A 17,640-nucleotide genomic window follows, 5' to 3' on the forward strand; every position below is an offset into this window, starting at 1 on the left:
GAAGGGTCCACTGACCAGACCTGGCTTTCCCACTCTCTGGAGTGGCTGGGCTGAGTCAGAGCTTTCATAAACTGCGTGTGTATCTGTGTCTCTGTATGTGTGTGGAGGGTGGTGAGACCAAGTCCTGGTGGCTAGGAGGGTCCTCACTACTCACGGCCCTGCACCCCCCACTATCCCTATCCCCTCCCCACCCCCTGCCACCTCCAGGTCTAGGCCGAGTTTGGATCCAGTCCTGCCCTCCTTGTGGGGCACAGGTAGGTGCCAAACTTCTATGAGCAGCACTCATAGAAGGTGCTGCTACGTGCAGCCCTGAAAACTCAGGGGGCCTTCTTCTGCCCAGTAGAGACCAAGGCTAGGTGGCTCTTCCGAAGACCCCAGGACCCTTCCCCCTTTTCTTTCCTGGATTATTGCCTCACACCCCGTGACCCATCTATAGAGAAATTTTGTCCACATCCCAGGACAAAGCCTGATCTCGCCAACATTCTGGCTTAAGAATGTGGAGGAGTGTTTCAGATGGACAAGGCAACATCAGCCCCTCTTATTATTCAGGCCTTGGCAGCCGAACCTCTTCTCCCGCTTTAGGCAGTGGAGGTACCGCTAACCATGGCTCTGAGCTGTTTTCACAATGGCCTCCACTTTGGACCTGCTTCTGGCTCCTGGTTGCCTTCAGAATCCAAGTCAGTTCCCTTAGCCTATCACACAAGGCTTCCTTCTGACCACAGCTTCTAGATCTCTTCCCAAACCCCCTGACTCCACAACTCCACATCCACCTCAGTCATTTCCCCACTGTGCACACCATCTGACTCCTTGCCCCCTCCTTCCCTCCCTCTAACTTTCCCACACCTGGAGGCCTGGCTCAAGCCCACCACTGGCCACACACCTTCCTTAGACCCTTAGAAAATTCCAGCTACCTCCTGTGTCCTGAGATTGTAAGTCCTGGAGCAGCAGCCAAAGCTCCTCGGGATCTCACCATAGCTCACTGGGGCAAGGTGCTGGGCACATGAGAAGCAGAAGAAACATGATTTATTGAGCACCTCCTATGCTATGTGCCAGGTGCTGGGCTGGGCATGTCACGTGTGCTACAGTTCTCATCTGGTCCTCATAGGTCCTTGTGAGGTGTACCACGAGTACTTCCATTTTACAGACGGTTAACAGAAAGCTCAGATGAGCTAAGAAAGCTCAGAAAGCTAAGAAGTGGTAGGTCTGGGATTGAAATCCAGGTCTGATTACCTCCAAAATGTGGTTTCTTCCATCTATACCCTGCATGGGTGTCAAATTCAGCTCCTGTCAACACAATTTTCTAATGAAAGGAACATCAGCTTTAGCCTAAGGTAGGCCTAGATTACAATCTCAGATCAGTCCCAGCTCTGCCACTTGTAATTATCCGATTCTGGAACAATGACTAATACTCGGTTTCCTCGTCTGTGAAATGGGAAGAATCAAAGTAGCTACAGCTCCTTCAATTTGTAAAATTGAAGCAGTTAATATGTGTAAAGTGCTAAACCAGTGCTTGGCACAGAGCAGACTCAATAAATAGAAGCTTCCCTCCCCTCCCATTCTACAGATGGGAAAACTGAGGGCCGCAGAGGTGATGGGATGTGCTTGAGGCCCTGCAGGGTAGGAGAGGCACGGCCTGGAGTCTTCCGCTTCCATGAGGGAAGGTTGGGCTGGGGCTGAATTTGAGACCAGAGATGGGGAGAGAGGAGGCCTGCCAAGAGGCCCTGGGGTCTTCTTCCCTGAGGACTGGAGAAGATACTTCCCCCAGGCCCTGTGGTGCCCAGCCTGCGGGCCAAGGCAGGTTACTGGATGGAAGGTGACCTGGGTGTCCTGGCAACATGGGGTTAAACTAGATTGCACACACATGTGCACATGTGTGAGTGGCTATCTACATGGCTCTACAGAGCGCTACATAGCTATACATATACACATCTTACATACATATACATATACATCTTGCTAAATTTGCAGTAGAAAAAAATGCAAGACTCTCAGGACCCTGACCCATTTGTCCCCAGGACTCAGGCAACTGAGGCTCCCTAGGAACAAACTCATGGGCAGCCCTTCCTGGAGGAACGGAGATGACTCCCAGCAGAGTGGGGCTCCAGGTTCACAGCTAAGGGCCTAGTGGTGGCTACTGCCCTAAAATGAATACAATGACCGGTCTGCGCTAGGAACCCCAAACATGGGTCATCCCCACCCCTGCCAAGCCCCAGAGACCCCACCTGCCTTCCTCTGGCTTTTATACTTGGGCCCTGCCTGCTCCCCTCCCCCCTCCCTCCCTCTAGTGCTGAGTATTAAAATAGTCTATAAAAGCAAGTGACCAAAAATCTATAGCTCTAAGAATACCTGGTTATTTTCTGCTGTCTTTTGTTTTTCTGGTGTGGATTTTTTTAATGATAATTATTATTGTTATTGGTATATCTCCTAATCACAGTTAAACCTGAAGGAAAAAAGAAGGGAGAAAAAGAAAAAATAGAGGAGAGGAGGAGGGAGGGGACGCAGCTCATAGGTTGGACGGCAGTTTGGAGCGCACCGGCTCAGACCTGGCCCCAGGTTCCCTCTGGGGAGCAGCAGTCAGAGGGGGCCCCCCAGAAGAAGTGGCTCTTGCCCCAAATAAAGAAAGAGGGGGTGGCAAAGAACCTGAGGATGTCTTCCGAGGCAGAGTGACGTGCTGGCCAGGGACGGCACCATAGGGCCTCCCGGGGAGACCGAGGCCCCCGCTGCCCCCGCTGCCGCCCCCGCCTCTGGGAAAGAGCGGGAAGGCTGCCACCGACTCCCCAGAGGAGTGCGGGGAGGCTCTGCGGAGAGTCTGCGCCCCGTCCTGGGGGAGGGCCGGCTGAGAGGCTGAGATGAGCTTGAGGTCCTGGGTCAGGCGACCGGGGGTGAGGGGCGGCGTGCCCCGGCGCTGGGGGACCTGGGGCGGCGGGGGGCTGGATGCAGGGGGCAGGAGCAGGGATCCGTGGGAGCCAGAGGCCCGGGGCGGGGCACTTGGGAAAGTTCTTGGAGGGCCCGGGCTGTGGCCAGGAGGGCTGGGCCCTCCTCGGGGGGTGACGGCGACAGGAGAAGCCCCCCCTGAGGCCCCTGCCACCAAGGACAGCCGCTCAGGCTGCCGCGGGGGTGTCTCTGGCGTACTCGGCGGGCCGGCGGCCAGCCCGGGGGACAGCTCCCCGGGAGGCTGGCCCAGCTGCCCGGGGCTGGACGACGGGGACCTGGCGGACGGCGGGGGCGGCAGGAAGGGCTCCGCGAGTCCCAGGCCTCCCCGGGCCCCCGGCAGCGGGGGCGGCGGCTGGCTGGCCTGCGGGGAGCGGGCGCCCGGCTGCAGCGGGGTGAGCAGGGGCGAGTCGGACGAGGAGAGGGAGCCCCCCAGCGCCTTGTGGAAGTGGCCGAACCCGGCGGTGGCGGCGGCGGCGGCGGTGGAAGGCGTGGGCGCTGGGGAGGAGCCGCCGACCCCTGGCGGCGGGGAGGAGCTGGACGAGGGGAGGAGCGGGCTCAGACCGGCCGGCGCGGAGAATCCAGCCAGTTGTTGGATGTGAAAGGAGGAGGAAGACGGCGTGTCCACCTGGGACGGGCTGCTGGCGGGCGAGGCGGAGCCCAGCGCCGATGGGATCAGAGACTGCAGCCGCTTCAGGTGCCGGGGCGTCTGCCCGGCTCCGAGGCCGCCGAGCCCGGGCCCCGGGGGAGGCCGGAAGATGGCAGCCGGCAGGCGCGGGTGGTGAGTGAGGGCGATGGCCACGGAGGTGGTGGCGGCGGCGGCCTGCAGCGGCGCCTGGATCAGCGGGGTCCAGATGACCGGCGTGGGGGTCGGCGTGGCGGAGGCGGCGGCCTGGACGCGATGCGCGCAGTGCGCCATCTCCCTGTCGTGCTGCACGATCTGCTGGATGATCTCGTTTTCCTGGTAGTTGAAGACGCCTGAGTTGAGGTCGTGCTGGACTTTGTGGAGGAGGATGGAGTTTTTCTTGCCTGGACCACCGAACAAGATCAGGCACTTAGGCCGGGGTGGGAGCAGACAGAAGCCTGTACCCCGCCCCCGCCCCCGCCCCGCCGCCACCTCCCTCCCGGCAGGCAGCTCACCGATGCGGTCCAGGCGGTCCAGCGCCACCGTCTCGAAGGCCCGCCGCATCATGGGGTACTCCTCCAGCACCTCATTGAAGTTGTCCACGCTCAGCGAGTAGAGGCGGCAGTAGGTGTCAGCCCTCACGCTGGCTGTGCGTCGGCCCCGCGTCAGCAGGCAGATTTCTGCCAGGATATCAGGAGTCAGTGGCCTCCCAGCAGATTCCACAGAACCCCACCACCACCCCGTCCCACCCTGACCTGGGCCCTGCTGCTGGGACAGAAGCTTGACAGGCTCACAAGGCCCCATCCCCAGGCTGTGACCCCTTCGGATGCCAGCCTGCAACCAAATGGGTACCAGACTAACTCCCATCTCTGGAACCACCCCTGTATGAGGAAACGGCAACCCACTCCAGTTTTCTTGCCTGGGAAATCCCATCATGGACAGAGGAGCCTGTCAGGCTACAGTCCACGGGTTGAAAACAGTTGGATAGCATGCGCCAGCCTCACAGACACCCACTCCCAGGCAGTGGCGTGAGGGTCTGTGATGTCATTCTTGGTGACTCCCCAACCCATTCCCCTGTCCCCCCAGGACCCCTTAGCTGCTTCACCTCCAAAATAAGAGCCATCTGCCAGCTTGGTCTCCTTGTTGCCCTTGGTGAGCACGCTGACCACCCCGTGCTGAATGAAGTACATCTTCTTGCCAATGGTGCCTTCGCGGATGATGTAGTCCCCAGGCTGGAAGACCTCGAAGCGCAGCTTGGTCAGCATGGAGGTCACAAAGTTGGGATCCGCGTTGGCAAACAGTGGCATGGAGGCCACCAGCTTTCTGCAGTTAAAGTTGATGATCTCCTGCTCCCAAGATGGGGTGAATTGAGAAAGGGAGGCGGAGGTGAGGGGAACCGCCCAGCAGGAAGGCCTGGCTCCCCTCCCGAGCCACCAAGCTCACCTCCCGCAGTGGCTCGCTCAGCTCGCCCAGGATGCTCTCCTCGTCGAACATCTTGCCCTGGTAGCGGTGCTCGTAGTAGTCATGGATGCGCTGGCGGGTGTCGGGCGGGAGCTTGTGGAAGGACATGTACTGCTCCACCTGCTTGTACTGAGTGCCAGGAGAGAGAGAGTGTCACCTCCTAGCCAGCCAGTCTGACCGCCCCAGCTGGCACCACGCTGTCTCGGCTGCTGGTGACTAGAGCCAGCATGGCTCCCGTGGGCCTTTTTGGCTGACCTTTGAGAGTGAGGGCCTCAGCGTGGATGTGGCCCTGACTCCCAGCCACTTGGGGTAGAGGAGGGGCACTAGAGCACCCAGTCTTCACCATGTTCAATACAATGATTCCTCTAAAGGTCAGTCTCCTCTATGTCACACTGTGGACCAGCGCGGCCTCGCTCACAGACTCTAGAAGGAGCTGTTTCCCAGCAGTTGTAACAAACTGGCAGAGGCAGCGGAATGGGCTGCATTAGAGGTTTGGAGGGGTTGGAGACTGAAGGCAGGATGCCTGACGCATCAGGTGGGGCATGTGTCCAACCATGGGCTCCGGTGAGGCTGAGTCTTTGCTTAAAGAGCAACTCCAGCTAGGCCTACCAGCTGGAGGGAGGGGCTGGGTAGAGAAGGGATGTTAAGTAAAGGTTTAGGGACAAAAGATTGTGAACCTAAGTGCCCAGGACTTAACCAACTAAGAAACACTCCTGCCCCTGGCCCCCCGGGGTGATGGGTGGGTGCCGCTCCAGCCACCCCTGGATTGTGGGTGGAGAGTGGGGATCCTCAGGTGCATAGCTGGGATAGGAGGCACAATTAGGCAAGAAACAGATGTTCCCACAGGGGGATGTAAGGGAAGTCCCTGTACCCCAGGAACCATCAGAAATAGGATGTACTAGCGCTCCAAAGAGGTGGGGACACAGTGCTGAGACAGAGCAATGACAAGAAGGAGGTGATGTTCCCTAAGGTTTTTCCAAGTGCCGTGACCCAGGCGGGAGCCAGCTGGGATGAAGGAGAAGGAGCTGATGACAGGGCAGCCGCTACCAGGCACCAAAGATGGTTCCCGGATTCTGGCCTGGGCGTCTGCACTACTGTATCCACTAAGAAGACAGGCATGAGGGGAGGTTGGAGTGGAGAAGGCTGGAGAATGTTCTCATCTTGGACGTGATGAGGGTGAGGTCCAAAGAGGCATCAAGTAGTGTGGGGCTTAAGAAGGAGCTGGGGGCTGATTATACTATTTGGGTCCCACTGCAGTGAGATGGACACAGAACATGGGGTGGGGTGGGAAGACAGCAGCCCCTAAGAAAACTGGAGAGAGAGAAGCAGAGATTTGGGCCCACGCCACCAGGCGCCCAGCGTGGGATGACTGAGAAGATGAGCCAGCCAAGGAGAGTGGGGAAACGAGCAGAGAGCACGCGGTTGTGCAAACAAATACGAAGCCCAGCAGGGAGTCATAACTGTCAGGGGCCAAGCAAGACAAGGACCCCACAGGACCCTCTGGCTTTAGCAACACAGAGGGCACAGATGACCTCAGACTCAGCAGGCTGAGAGAAGGGCAGATTCAGCATCCGCAAACAATGCAAGTTGGGTTGGTTGCATGGTACATTGGTTGGTTTTAGGAATTTGTCCATGAGAAAGAGGCAGAGAGCAGAAAAGATAGCAGCCGAAGCCGAATGATGGTGGATGGACAGACATTTTTAAGAAGGGAGAGATGGGGCAAGTGTCAGTGCTGGTGTGAGGGCCCTGGAGAGGAGGAGGCCTGAGGGGACTGTGGACACAGCATAGGGGGCCAGGTGGGAAAGGGGCCCTCAGGCAAGAGACACAGGCCCCCATTACAGCAGGAGGAAAGGGGGTACAGATAAAAGACGTTAGAGGTGTTTTAAGGCTGGGAGCTGAGCGTCCCCTAAGAGGAGTCCCCCACTCTGTCGCCCACCCAGGGAGCCCCCATCAGAAGGGGCTGGACCCATGGAAGCCCCGTGCCTGTCAGCCTGTGCTCCCTGTGGGAAGGAGCAATGGGCAGGTTCTCCTAAGAGAGCCCAGGGTGGACCCCGGCGTTCCGCCCTACCTTCTCTTGGTACTGGCGCCGGGAGGAGTCCAGGGACTGGATGAGGGCGGTGGCATGGCCGATGAACATGGCGTAGCAGGTGGCACCCACAATCATGCTGAGCATGGTGAGCCAGACGTCCGACATGCCCACCGGGGCCTGCCGGCCATACCCGATGCACAGCATATGGCTCATGGCCTTGAAGAGGGCGTAGGAGTACTGCTTTCCCCAGGAGTTGTTCTGTGGACAGATGCACAGGTGGGCAGATGGGGAAGGGGTAGGCCAAGGAGAGGCAGGCCCTTCTCTCCAGCACCTAGAAAAGCCACACCCCTCCCCCAGCCTAACTCCCAGTAGCTGGGGCCCAGGCTCCCAACCTTGCTGTCAGCTGAAAACCTTGGTTGAGGAGCGAGGAGGCTCGGCAGCCCGGGGTGACCAAATGAATCCCTCACCTAGGCCATTCTCTGGCAAGGCAGGGAAGGCAGGGCTCAGACTGGGAGTCCCAGCAAAAGAATGGGCTCAGCCTAGCCCCTGGCTGACGTCTCAGCCCCTGGGGCAGCCTGGAGTCTCCCCAGTAGCCAGGGCTCCCAGCTGGGCCACCCCGCTGTCCTGCACTTGCTGAAGCAGCTCCATCCCTCCCACCAAGCTACTGCCAAGTGAAGCCCATTTCCCCACTGACCTCAATTATAAAACCAGATATGCTTCCCCTGGGGGGACAAGCTCAGGCAGACTGAGCCAAAAACGCTGTCCTCATTTTGGGTGAGCAAAGTTAAAGAGGTGCTGAGCTAAGGTGCCTCCTGTGTGAACCCAGCCTGCATCCAGCCAGGGCTGCGCCGCTTGTTACCCTCCCCTACCCCAAAGGTGGATGGTCGGAAACCCACACAATGCTGGGGGCGGGAGGACAGAGAAAGGGAGCGAGGCTCCTGGCTATTTTTGTCTGCAAAGCCAGTCCGTGTCTCAAGGAAGGCTCAGTGTGGGAACACTGGGCTTGGAAGGGCCACCTCCTAAATTTAGTGCCTGTGTGGGCCTGTCACCCACACACAGAGCAGAGTTAACTGCCCCAAATGAGGGGGCCACCAGGTGGTGACACCCCATGTCCCCAGTGCTCTCTGCCCACAAGGCGGGTGCATTAGCATTGATGTGGAAATCAACCCTCACGCATGACCCCCAGACTCTTGCCCAGAGCCCTAAGCACTACAGAGGTCACCAAGATTATTTCCAGCACCTGGAGGGAGGCACAGGAGCTGCCAAGTTCAAGGTCACTTTGACCATCCTGGACAGAGCTGAGCTAGTCTTGGGGTTCTCAGTTCAGACAAGGGTGGGAGGTCTGCAGGGCTGATGATCTTCAGGGGTGGAGGGGCCCTGGGCTCCCGGCCTGGGGGACAGGGTTGAGGGGGCAGCCCCCACTTGCCTCCAACCAGGGCTTCCGGCCTTACTGCTGAGCCTCTGGGGACCCGGAAATTCGATCCATTTGGCCAATTCATTTACACTTAACTCATCAAAATGCTGAAAGATGCCTCAGGGTCTCTTTCACCTCTTTCAAAGCCAGTTTTCCCACCCCTGGGGTCCCTAGAGACCAAACCAAACTAACGGATTGAGAGGAGGAGGCGAGGGTTCCCAGAGCCAGAGAAAGGCTCACAGGTCCAGGGGATCCTCCATCCTGCCTGGAGCTCACCCTGTCCCTGGGAGGCTGGGGGACCCTGCCCCATGGCTCTTCTCACCCACCCACAGGGTTGAAGGGGGAGGGAGATCAGGCTCCATCTAACCGGCCTTCTCTGCTCAGGACCCCCACGCGTAACCAGAGTGTGCGTCTATGGGGCAGGGAAAGGAGGTGGGTGAGAAGGGGCAAGGAGGCAGAAAGGCAGCCCTGGGCTGCTGCTGCAGCAGAAAGCGGCAGCCACATGAGATCTGGGGTCTGTGTGGGCTGCCCACAGCGCCCCTCCCTGGCTTCTCTTTCCTAGGCTGTTAAAGGTTGTTCTGCCCCTGGGAGCAGACGTGTAAGAGGGCAGGAGCCACCAGCCCGGCCTTCTCACACCTGGTATAATCTGAGGGAGATCAGGTCTTAGTCTCCCTGGTGCTGTTGGGGCCCTGGGAAAGCTTGGTGGAGGCTCTAAGGTGGCAGCGGCAGCAGCAGGGAGGCGGGGGCGCCGCCCTAACCAGCACTCGGTGGAAGGTCCTGCATGCCGCGACTCAAGGGCCCCACACGGGGTCTGCTCTGGCCGGGGCACCGTCCTCAGTCCCCCCCACAGCCGGGCCGGTGCTCACCACCATATTGTTGATGGACACCCAGCAGTCGTCGGGGAAGTCCTGCAGCATGGGCACCAGGAACTGCAGACAGCCGTCCCAGTGGCAGAGCAGCAGCATCATGCCAATGAGGTTGACGATGCGCACCACAGCACTCGCCAGGTCGTAGGTCATGTGAAAGATCTGCGGACAGAGGGGAGAGAGTGGCCCACTGGGCAGTGGGTGGGGGGGCTGGCCTGGTCCCAGACCTGGCAGATCCCGCAGCTGTTTGCAGCCTCCCGCTGCTCTGCACACATGGGGCGGTGCGCCCAGCTTGGTGCATGCCTCAGCCGTGACGAGGAGAGAAGGCATCAGGCCAGACACTGGGAGAAGCAGCCTGCAGGCAGTGGGGCCCCAGAGGGATGCCATCTGGGATCCGCATGGATGCCGAGTACCTCCCATGGGGCGTCCAGCTGCCCAGGCCAGACACATGAAGGGAGGGCCTGCGGGGTCCATGAGGCCCAAAGTGGGCAGCGAAACTGCTTCCTCAGCTTGCATGGGCTGTGAGGCCAACACGCAGAAGAGCCAGCCCGCCAGAGGCTTCTCAGGGGACCACCGTGGGTGGTCAGGCCAGGCGAATGGTATTTCCCTAAATCCGTCACTGGTCTCTCGATAGACCCCAGGGAAAGCGGGCTCTGCCTAAGGCAGCCACGGAACTGAGGGGGAGCCATATCGACACACAGGCTCCAAGTTCCCACAGTCCTTGATCCCAGACCCCACTCCTGCCCGCTTCCTAGCTGTGTGACCTTGAGAAAGTCCCTGAACCTCTCTGATCCTTTTTGCCTCATCTGGAAAATGCAATATAACTTCTTAACTTTGAGTGGGTTGTCAAAAAGATTAAATTATACATATAAAGTGCTTAGTACTAGGTATGGAAGTATTCAATAAATTGCATACCATTATTAATTGATAAGTTGTTAATAATTAATCCTTCTGATGAGTTAATATGTATGAGAAGTAATACTTTCCTGTACAGTTTAATAAAATACAGCAGCCTCAACCCTAGCCCACGTCAGCCTCAATGCCAGCCCACCTCAGCCCCCAGAGGGGCCCCAGGCCATCCCCAGGTGGATGGCCACCCATCCATCTCTATTCCTGTGGCTCCAAAGTGAGGGGCTGAAGTGTGGCTGGGCAGGCCCGAGGGGCACATTCCAGCACCCCTGCCCCATCCCCTCCTCCCAGAGCTGCCTCTTGGCCCAGTTTCAGCAGGGGTCATCCTGGAGACAGGATGGTGAGGGGACAGAGGTGGAAGGAAGTCTAGAGGGAAGCTTCTGGAAGTTCTGACCTTGCCTCTGGCCTGGGAGACTTTGGGGGAGCCCCACCCAGAGTTCTGGTCCCTCCATGTGACTCCCAGGTAGACAGCCTTCTTGGAGAGGGGCTTTGGGCAAAAACTGGAGACTTGTCAAATGCCACAGAGAGCTAGTTCAAGTCCATTTCAGATGGGGGAAACTGAGACCTCAAGAAACAGACTCTAGATATTTCAACCCCTGGCTAGTGGTCTTTTAGTAACAGCCCCGTAGCTGGTGGTAGGATATTCTGATACTTGAGACCTTAGTTTTGCTTTCTTTTTTTAAAAAAATTATTATTCTTTTCGGCCGTGGTGGGTCTTCGTTGCTGTGCGGGCTTTTCTCTCCAGTTGTGACGAGCAGGGGCTCCTCTCCAGTTGTGGCACTCGGGCTTCTTGCTGCAGTGGCTTCTCTTGTTGCAGACCACAGGCTCCAGGCGCACGGGCTTCGGTAGCTACAGTGCACAGGCTCAGTGGTTGTGGCTCCCGGGCTCTAGAGCACAGGCTCATAGAGTTGCGGTGCATGGCCTTAGTGGCTCCACAGCATGTGGTATCTTTCCAGACCAGGGATCAAACCTGTGTCTACTGCATTGGCAGGTGGATTCTTTACCACTGAGCTACCAGGGAAGCCTCTTAGTTTCCCCTTCTGAAATGTGGGCTTAGCCTGGGTCTTGGTCTGGAAAAACTGAAGATGAATACGTCTTGTCCATCACCCCCTGGGTTGTGCCCACCTGTGGCCCCCTTAGTAGCATGACTCTGGATGTACCAGCTGAAAAGACGAAACAGACCTTGGACAGTTTCATGAACCATGGCAGCTCTAGCTTGTCCCATCGCCCCTTACATCCCTGGGACAGAGGGACAGTAACACTGTACCTGCCGGGAGGCACCCAGTCCCTCATTCATCATCTCTTTCAAACTCACAACAACACTTTGCTGAAGATGTTAACCCATTTACACCCAGGCTCAGAGAAGTAAAGGGACTTGCCCTCAGTCATGGTGGCAACAGAAGAGGCAGATTGGAACCCAGGGCTACCTGAAAATTCTTAGACTGGTCCAGGGCAGAAAGGGTGGTTTTCAGTAACTCCATTTTGTAAATAAAGTGAAAATGTTAGTTGCTCAGTTGTGTATGACTCTTTGTGACCCCATGGACTGTAGCCCCCCAGACTCCTCTGTCCATGGGATTTCCCCGGCAAGAATACCGGAGTGGGTTGCCATTCCATTCTCCAGCGGATCTTCCTGAGTCAGGGGATTGAACTCAGGTCTCCTGCATTGTAAGAAGATTCTTAACCATCTGAGCCACCAGGGAAGCCCTACAATTCAAACCCAAAGTGACCAAGTGATGTGGCCCGATCCACACTGCAAGCTGGACCTCAGGTGTTTCATCCTGGAAGCCTGGCACACAGTGTAATACCATAGACAGAGCTGTGTGCCCAGCAGCCTAGCCCCAGTGGGGCCCATATTCCAGCCCCAGGGCTGTCAGCATGTCGTTGCCTGACTAAGCTGACATATCCCTGTGTAAGGAGAGGTGGGTACTAGAGACCAGGCAGGGCAGGCAGCTCCTGAGGACCAGCGCCCCAGATGCAGCTCCAAGGGAATATTCCACTTATGTCTCTTCAGTACCTGCTTAGGTAAACTCAGTAGCTCCATGACCTTGGACTCACTAACCTTTCACAGTCTTGGTTGATAAGGGTGACACCAGCTCCCCTACTCTGGGGGGAGGGGGGGGGAGTGACATGGAACCACCTAGTCTCAGAGATGGCTAGCATCTGTTCTCACCACCCACCACCCCTCAACTACAATAAAGCTATATATCTGCCCTCACTTCTCAGGGTTGTTCAAGAAATTAAACTGGCTAAGAAAGTGCTCTGGGCCATACAGAAATACATAGGAGGTGGAGTGGGGATAGAATCATTATTATTAAGTTCCTTCATTTCCGACTCTTATGAACTGAATATTTGTCTCTCCAAAATCCATACACTGAAGCCCTAAACCTCAATGTGATGGTATTAGGAAGTGGAGCCTTTGGGAGAGGATTTGGTCATAAGGGTGGGATCCCCATGAATGGAGTTAGTGCCTTTTTAAGAAGAGACATATGAAACAACATATGGCCACCTGAGGACACAGAAAGAGCATGGTTATCTATAAACCAGGAAGTGGGCCCTTACCACAACTTGACCACAACAGCATTCTAATATCCTTCCAGCCTCCAGAACTGTGAAAAATAAATATTTGTTGTCTAAGCCCATCAGCCTGTGGTATCTTGTTCTAATAGCCTGAACCATATACTGCACTGAAGAAAGCCTTGGACCAATTTTAGAAAACATCCCAGACTCTACAGCCTATGATAATGGCTCCTTCCTATGTCTTACTTTGGGTCTTAAAGACCAGATCAAGGTTGGCACATTTTAATGCAATGTCTTTCCTTTTTCTATCATCCTTGTTTTTCTTTTCTTTGTAACTAATTTTCTTCCAAGATCAGGTCCCTGTCTAATCTTGCCTTTATCAGGATCTCAGCAACGAGTATGCAGGACAAGTGGCAGGGTCTCCGGAACTGAGACGTGCTTAAGTGACAAAGGCAAAGGTGAGGAAGACAGTGATGGGGATGATAGGGGCCAGAGGTGCCATGAGGGTACACAGTGGCATTTGAAAAAGGCCCCACTCTGGGCTTCTCTGGTGGCTCAGACAGTAAAGAATCTGCCTACAATGCAGGAGACCCAGGTTTGATCCCTGGGTTGCGAAGATCCCCTGGAGAAGGAATGGCTACCCACTCCAGTATTCTTGCCTGGAGAATCCCATGGACAGAGGAACCTGGCGGGCTGCAGTCCATGGGGTCGCAAAGAGTCAGACATGACTGAGCAGCTGAGCATGCACACACTTGGCTTTGCAGGAAGGAAAAAGGTGCTTTTCCCTTCACGTGGCACAGACTCACGTATCCTCATACAAGAGTGTGGTGGTGGTGGTGGTGGTGGCAGTGTGCCTCGTATTGGCTGAAGGGTGCAGGTGCTAGCAGGTCCAGCAGGGGTGGGTAGTGAGGGTTTTGGTGGTGTGAGGGGTACCGTGGATGGCTCTCACACACTAAGCTAGGGGCACCGACATGCAAAGTCTGAGCTTTCTGCGAAGAGCTGGGGGGGCACTTCCATTCAGTCTAAGAGGAGACCCCAGATAGTGGACACTCACCCCTCCCCCAACACTCCACAGCACCCAGGTGTGGCTCCTGAGAGCAAGGCTGAACGTTGCTGGGAGAGGTTGCTAAACACTCGTGTGTCCCCACTGTGAGCTGGGGCCACAGGCCACCTGCAAGTCAGCTGCACTGTGCAAATATTTGTCTTGCTCTTTATACCTCATTAAAACCCCCTTTTATGATGTTAGTTCTGACTCCAGGGATTGAGTGTCTTCATTTTGAGGGCCCCACAAGGCTTGCTAGGCAGGTGGCCTGGGCAATTCCCTCTCCAAGCCTAGCATGGCACTCAAGGGATGCTCTTACTCCTGCTCCCTTCTGCATCTTCTGGACCACAGGGCAGCATGTGTCTCCCACTGCCTCCCACAGTGGGCAAGTGCCTTCTCTGCTCTGAGCCTCAGTTTCCTCATGCCAGCTCCCAGGGCTGTCCTGGGGATCAGCTGGCACACAGGAGGTACTCAGCACATGGTAGTTCCTTTCCTTCCATCTTTTTCCCAGCCCTCAAAACAAAGAGCTGATTTCCTCAGTCCTGGGGAGAGACCAGAAACTGGAGTTTCTGCCAAGGCCTCTTCTTGGTTGAGTTCCCTCCCGAGACTCATTTCCTCCTAGGGAAGAGGGAAAACCTTCTCCCTGTGTCTCTGGAACAAGTGACCACATTAAGGACAGCAGTCCAGGGCTGGAGAGAGTGGATGGTGTGTGTGTGTGTGTGTGTGTGTGTGTGTGTGTGTGTGTGTGTGTGTGTTTCCTGGGTACCAAATGGAGGTGGCTGAGCTGAGCATCATGCTAGGTCCCTTCCTGGGGCTTGTAGAGAAGACCCACTCCCACCCCCCAGGACCATGCCTCTGGGTCATCCTGAACTCCCAATTCTGAGAGAGGTAGAAAAATTGAGCCCCAAAAGGAGAAGATATTTATCAGGGTTTACACGCCCCGGCCTGACCTTCTGCCTCCAGCCCCTCCCACCACTCCAAGATGCTGCTGAGGGAAAGAAGAGGCTTCTGGGATGGGTCACTGGGGTGCTGGGCCCTGCAGGGGAACATCTGAAGGGGGGTAACCATGGTTTCTAACAATAGCCTCTGTGCCTATAACAAGCTCTCACCTCGGAGGGAGGGAAGAGGCTTGGCTGGAAGAGGTTTGGGAGGAAGATGCTGACCTAGATCACCCAGGATGGAGGCAGAGGCTGGCATCCTCGGAGACAATCACCCACGCCTGCCAAGCCCCTCCACCTGCCCTGACTCCTAAGAGCCACCCAGGATGGAGGCAGAGGCGGGCATCCTCGGAGACAATCGCCTGCGCCTGCCAAGCCCCTCCACCTTCCCTGACTCCTAAGAGCAGCTATACTAACATTCAGGACCTCTGGACGGGAGGTTGGCCTGCGCTGGGCTGGGCTGGGCTCGGGGAGGGTCTGAAGGCTGAGGGTCGGGACCCCAGCCTCTCAGAAGCTTTTCCTTCCCCACAGGAGGCCAGCTCCTCAGCCCCCACCCAGGACCATGACTGTGTCCTCAGGACGACCAGCTAACGTGATCCTCGCCCAGGGAGGTTGGAAGGGGCCTGAGGCCCAGCCTCCGGGAACATCGGAGTACATGTGACCGGTGGGGAAACTGAAGTCCAAAGAAGGGAAGAGATGCGTGTGAGTCACAGTCAGTGGAGGAGACAGAGCCGAGTCTTCCCTGTGAAATACCTCCTTCCTCAGCTCAGCCTGAGATTGGAGGCCTCAGAGGGTCTCCCTGCTGCTTCCTCCCAGCCAAAGTGAAACTGGGAACAGCCCCAGGACTTGGGTAGGCTACTGAGAATCTGGAATCAGGGCTCCCGGGGCCAGCTGGGAAACCCCAATCCAATTCCAGGGGTTTAGTGGGAGCCCTTGGCTAGACAGTGTGCCTGGCAGCCACCAACTCAAAGTAATTTCCTTCCCAGCTGGTCGGCAAGATAAGGGTGTGTGTGTGGATGGGGGGGCAGGGAGTCTTCCATCTGGCCTCCCAGGATCTCCCTTCCTGCCCATGAGAGCAGGTAACGTTGTCCAGTTCCAGCCCCGACCTGGGGCCTTTGTTCAGGGTGAGAGCCTGCCTGGCCAGTTTTGGGTAGCCCAGAGGGGAAACAGGCCACGGGCCCACCCTGCCCAGCCACTGGCAACTCAGCCAGCTCTCCCCAGAATACATGGTCCCCAGGGCCCAGGCATAGGTGAGGAGCAAGGTTCGCCCCCAGGGGTCTGGGGCCTGGAGACATGCACTGATGTCAGAGAAGGGAAAGAGCGACGCCTCTGCTTTGTTTTCCCCCATATTCCACAACATGTGGAATCTTAGTTCCCTGACCAGAGGTCGAACCGCACCCCCTGCACCTCTGCACTGGGAGTGTAGAATTTTAACTACTGGGCCGCCGGGGAAGTCCTGACTCCTTTGCTTTTAATCCGCAGACTAGCGGTAATTTCAAGACACACAGAACTTCTGGGGTTTCTTGGGGACTGAGGGGCCCCAAATGGTTCTGAATTTCCACCTGGGACAGAAACCAAGAGATAAGCCCATCAGGGCATTCCAGGAGGTTCACCTCCATCTTTCCTCGGCAGCCACTCAGAGCTGCCCTGGCCACCACTACCCTGACCCCCCACCCAGGCACTGTCCCCTCTTAGCCCTGAGTTCAGACCCACATGCTAACCCCTCTCTGCACCAAGTCCCCCAGGTTCCTCAAACCCAAACTTCCCAAAGAACTCACCCCACGCTCCTCCCCTCCACTGCCTGCCTCCCCAGTCTGAGCGGGGAGTCTCTCCCAACAGAGGGAGTGGTAATAGACCCAGCCAGCCTCCTTTCAGGCTGCCTGAGAACGTGGGAAGGGCAGGAAACCGGAGTCGGGAGACCTGGGTCAAAATCCTGCCACTGGGCAGCTGACCCCCTCACCCTCGGTTTCCTCTGACAAATATGGATAATAAATCCCGCCCTGCTGAGCTCGTCAGCCAGGTGTGAGGAACCAAAGAAACCATGGACAGAAAGTCTTTAAGAAAAATAAAGACTCTATAGAAGCAGGGGGGTTACAAGAAAATTGAGTGGGGAGGGGCGTCTATTAAACAGTTCTCTGCACCGGGCTTCACACCAAGGGTTTTGCAAACGTTATCTCTTTTAATCCTCGCAACAATCCACTGAGGAAGGGATGACTTACTCCCACTTTGCAGATAAGAGACTGAGGCTTGGGGGTAAAGCTGCCTCTTAGTCAGTCAGCCAGGATTTTAATTCAGGTCTAATTAATCCTAACCCCAAAGCCCACACGCATTTCACCACGCTCTGCAGGGATGTGGACCACACTGCTGGGAGTCAAAAGCGCTAACTGGACCTGATCCGGCTCTGCTAGAGGTCTGCTGTGTGACCTTGGACAAGCCATTGCTTCTTCTATCAGCAGAAATCATGCAAACTTTTCAGCCCAAAGAGAATTCCTGTCATGAAGGGATTCTGCCAGGCTGGTGTTGGCACTTCTGCAGCACAGGTGTTCATGACACCTCTGACCTCAATCTGCCAGTGCCCTGACTATCAGCCATGGGCACTGCTGCCCACAGCCCAGGCTGCTGCAGGGAGTGGGCAGGGGGCGGGGCTTGCTGTCCTGGGCATGGCACTTACGTCCAATCACACAGAGGTTCCAAAGAACAGGAGCCTAACAGTGAGCCATGGCAAGACATGGCCCTCTGCAAAAGCTTCCCCAGGTGGGGGCCCACGCTGGACCCTGAGCCTGGTACCTCCAGGCTGGCCTGCCTGCTGCTGCCAGCCTATAGCCCTCTCTTGCTCCCATAGATGGCTGCATTCAGCCCACAGATGAGTTAGGTTTGTTCGGGATGGTTTTGGCCACTTCGCTCTTTT

The 17,640-nt window shown here is 56.6% G+C and overlaps 1 protein-coding gene across 1 annotated transcript in view; it reads right to left on the reverse strand.

Moving 5' to 3' along the window:
- Positions 1-1,006: 1,006 nt before the first annotated feature.
- Positions 1,007-17,640, reverse strand: part of HCN4 (hyperpolarization activated cyclic nucleotide gated potassium channel 4) — a 43,369-nt gene continuing 26,735 nt past the window's right edge. Inside the window, exons 3-8 of the mRNA XM_061430310.1 lie at positions 9,327-9,488; positions 7,086-7,304; positions 5,000-5,146; positions 4,662-4,902; positions 4,072-4,236; positions 1,007-3,960 (exon numbers count right to left, since the gene is read on the reverse strand). Coding sequence (XP_061286294.1) covers positions 2,504-3,960; positions 4,072-4,236; positions 4,662-4,902; positions 5,000-5,146; positions 7,086-7,304; positions 9,327-9,488 — 2,391 coding nt within the window. The 3' untranslated portion in view covers positions 1,007-2,503. The remainder of the gene's footprint in view (positions 3,961-4,071; positions 4,237-4,661; positions 4,903-4,999; positions 5,147-7,085; positions 7,305-9,326; positions 9,489-17,640) is intronic.

Source organism: Bos javanicus, chromosome 10 (genome assembly GCF_032452875.1).
Source record: "Bos javanicus breed banteng chromosome 10, ARS-OSU_banteng_1.0, whole genome shotgun sequence".
Lineage (NCBI taxonomy): Eukaryota > Metazoa > Chordata > Mammalia > Artiodactyla > Bovidae > Bos > Bos javanicus.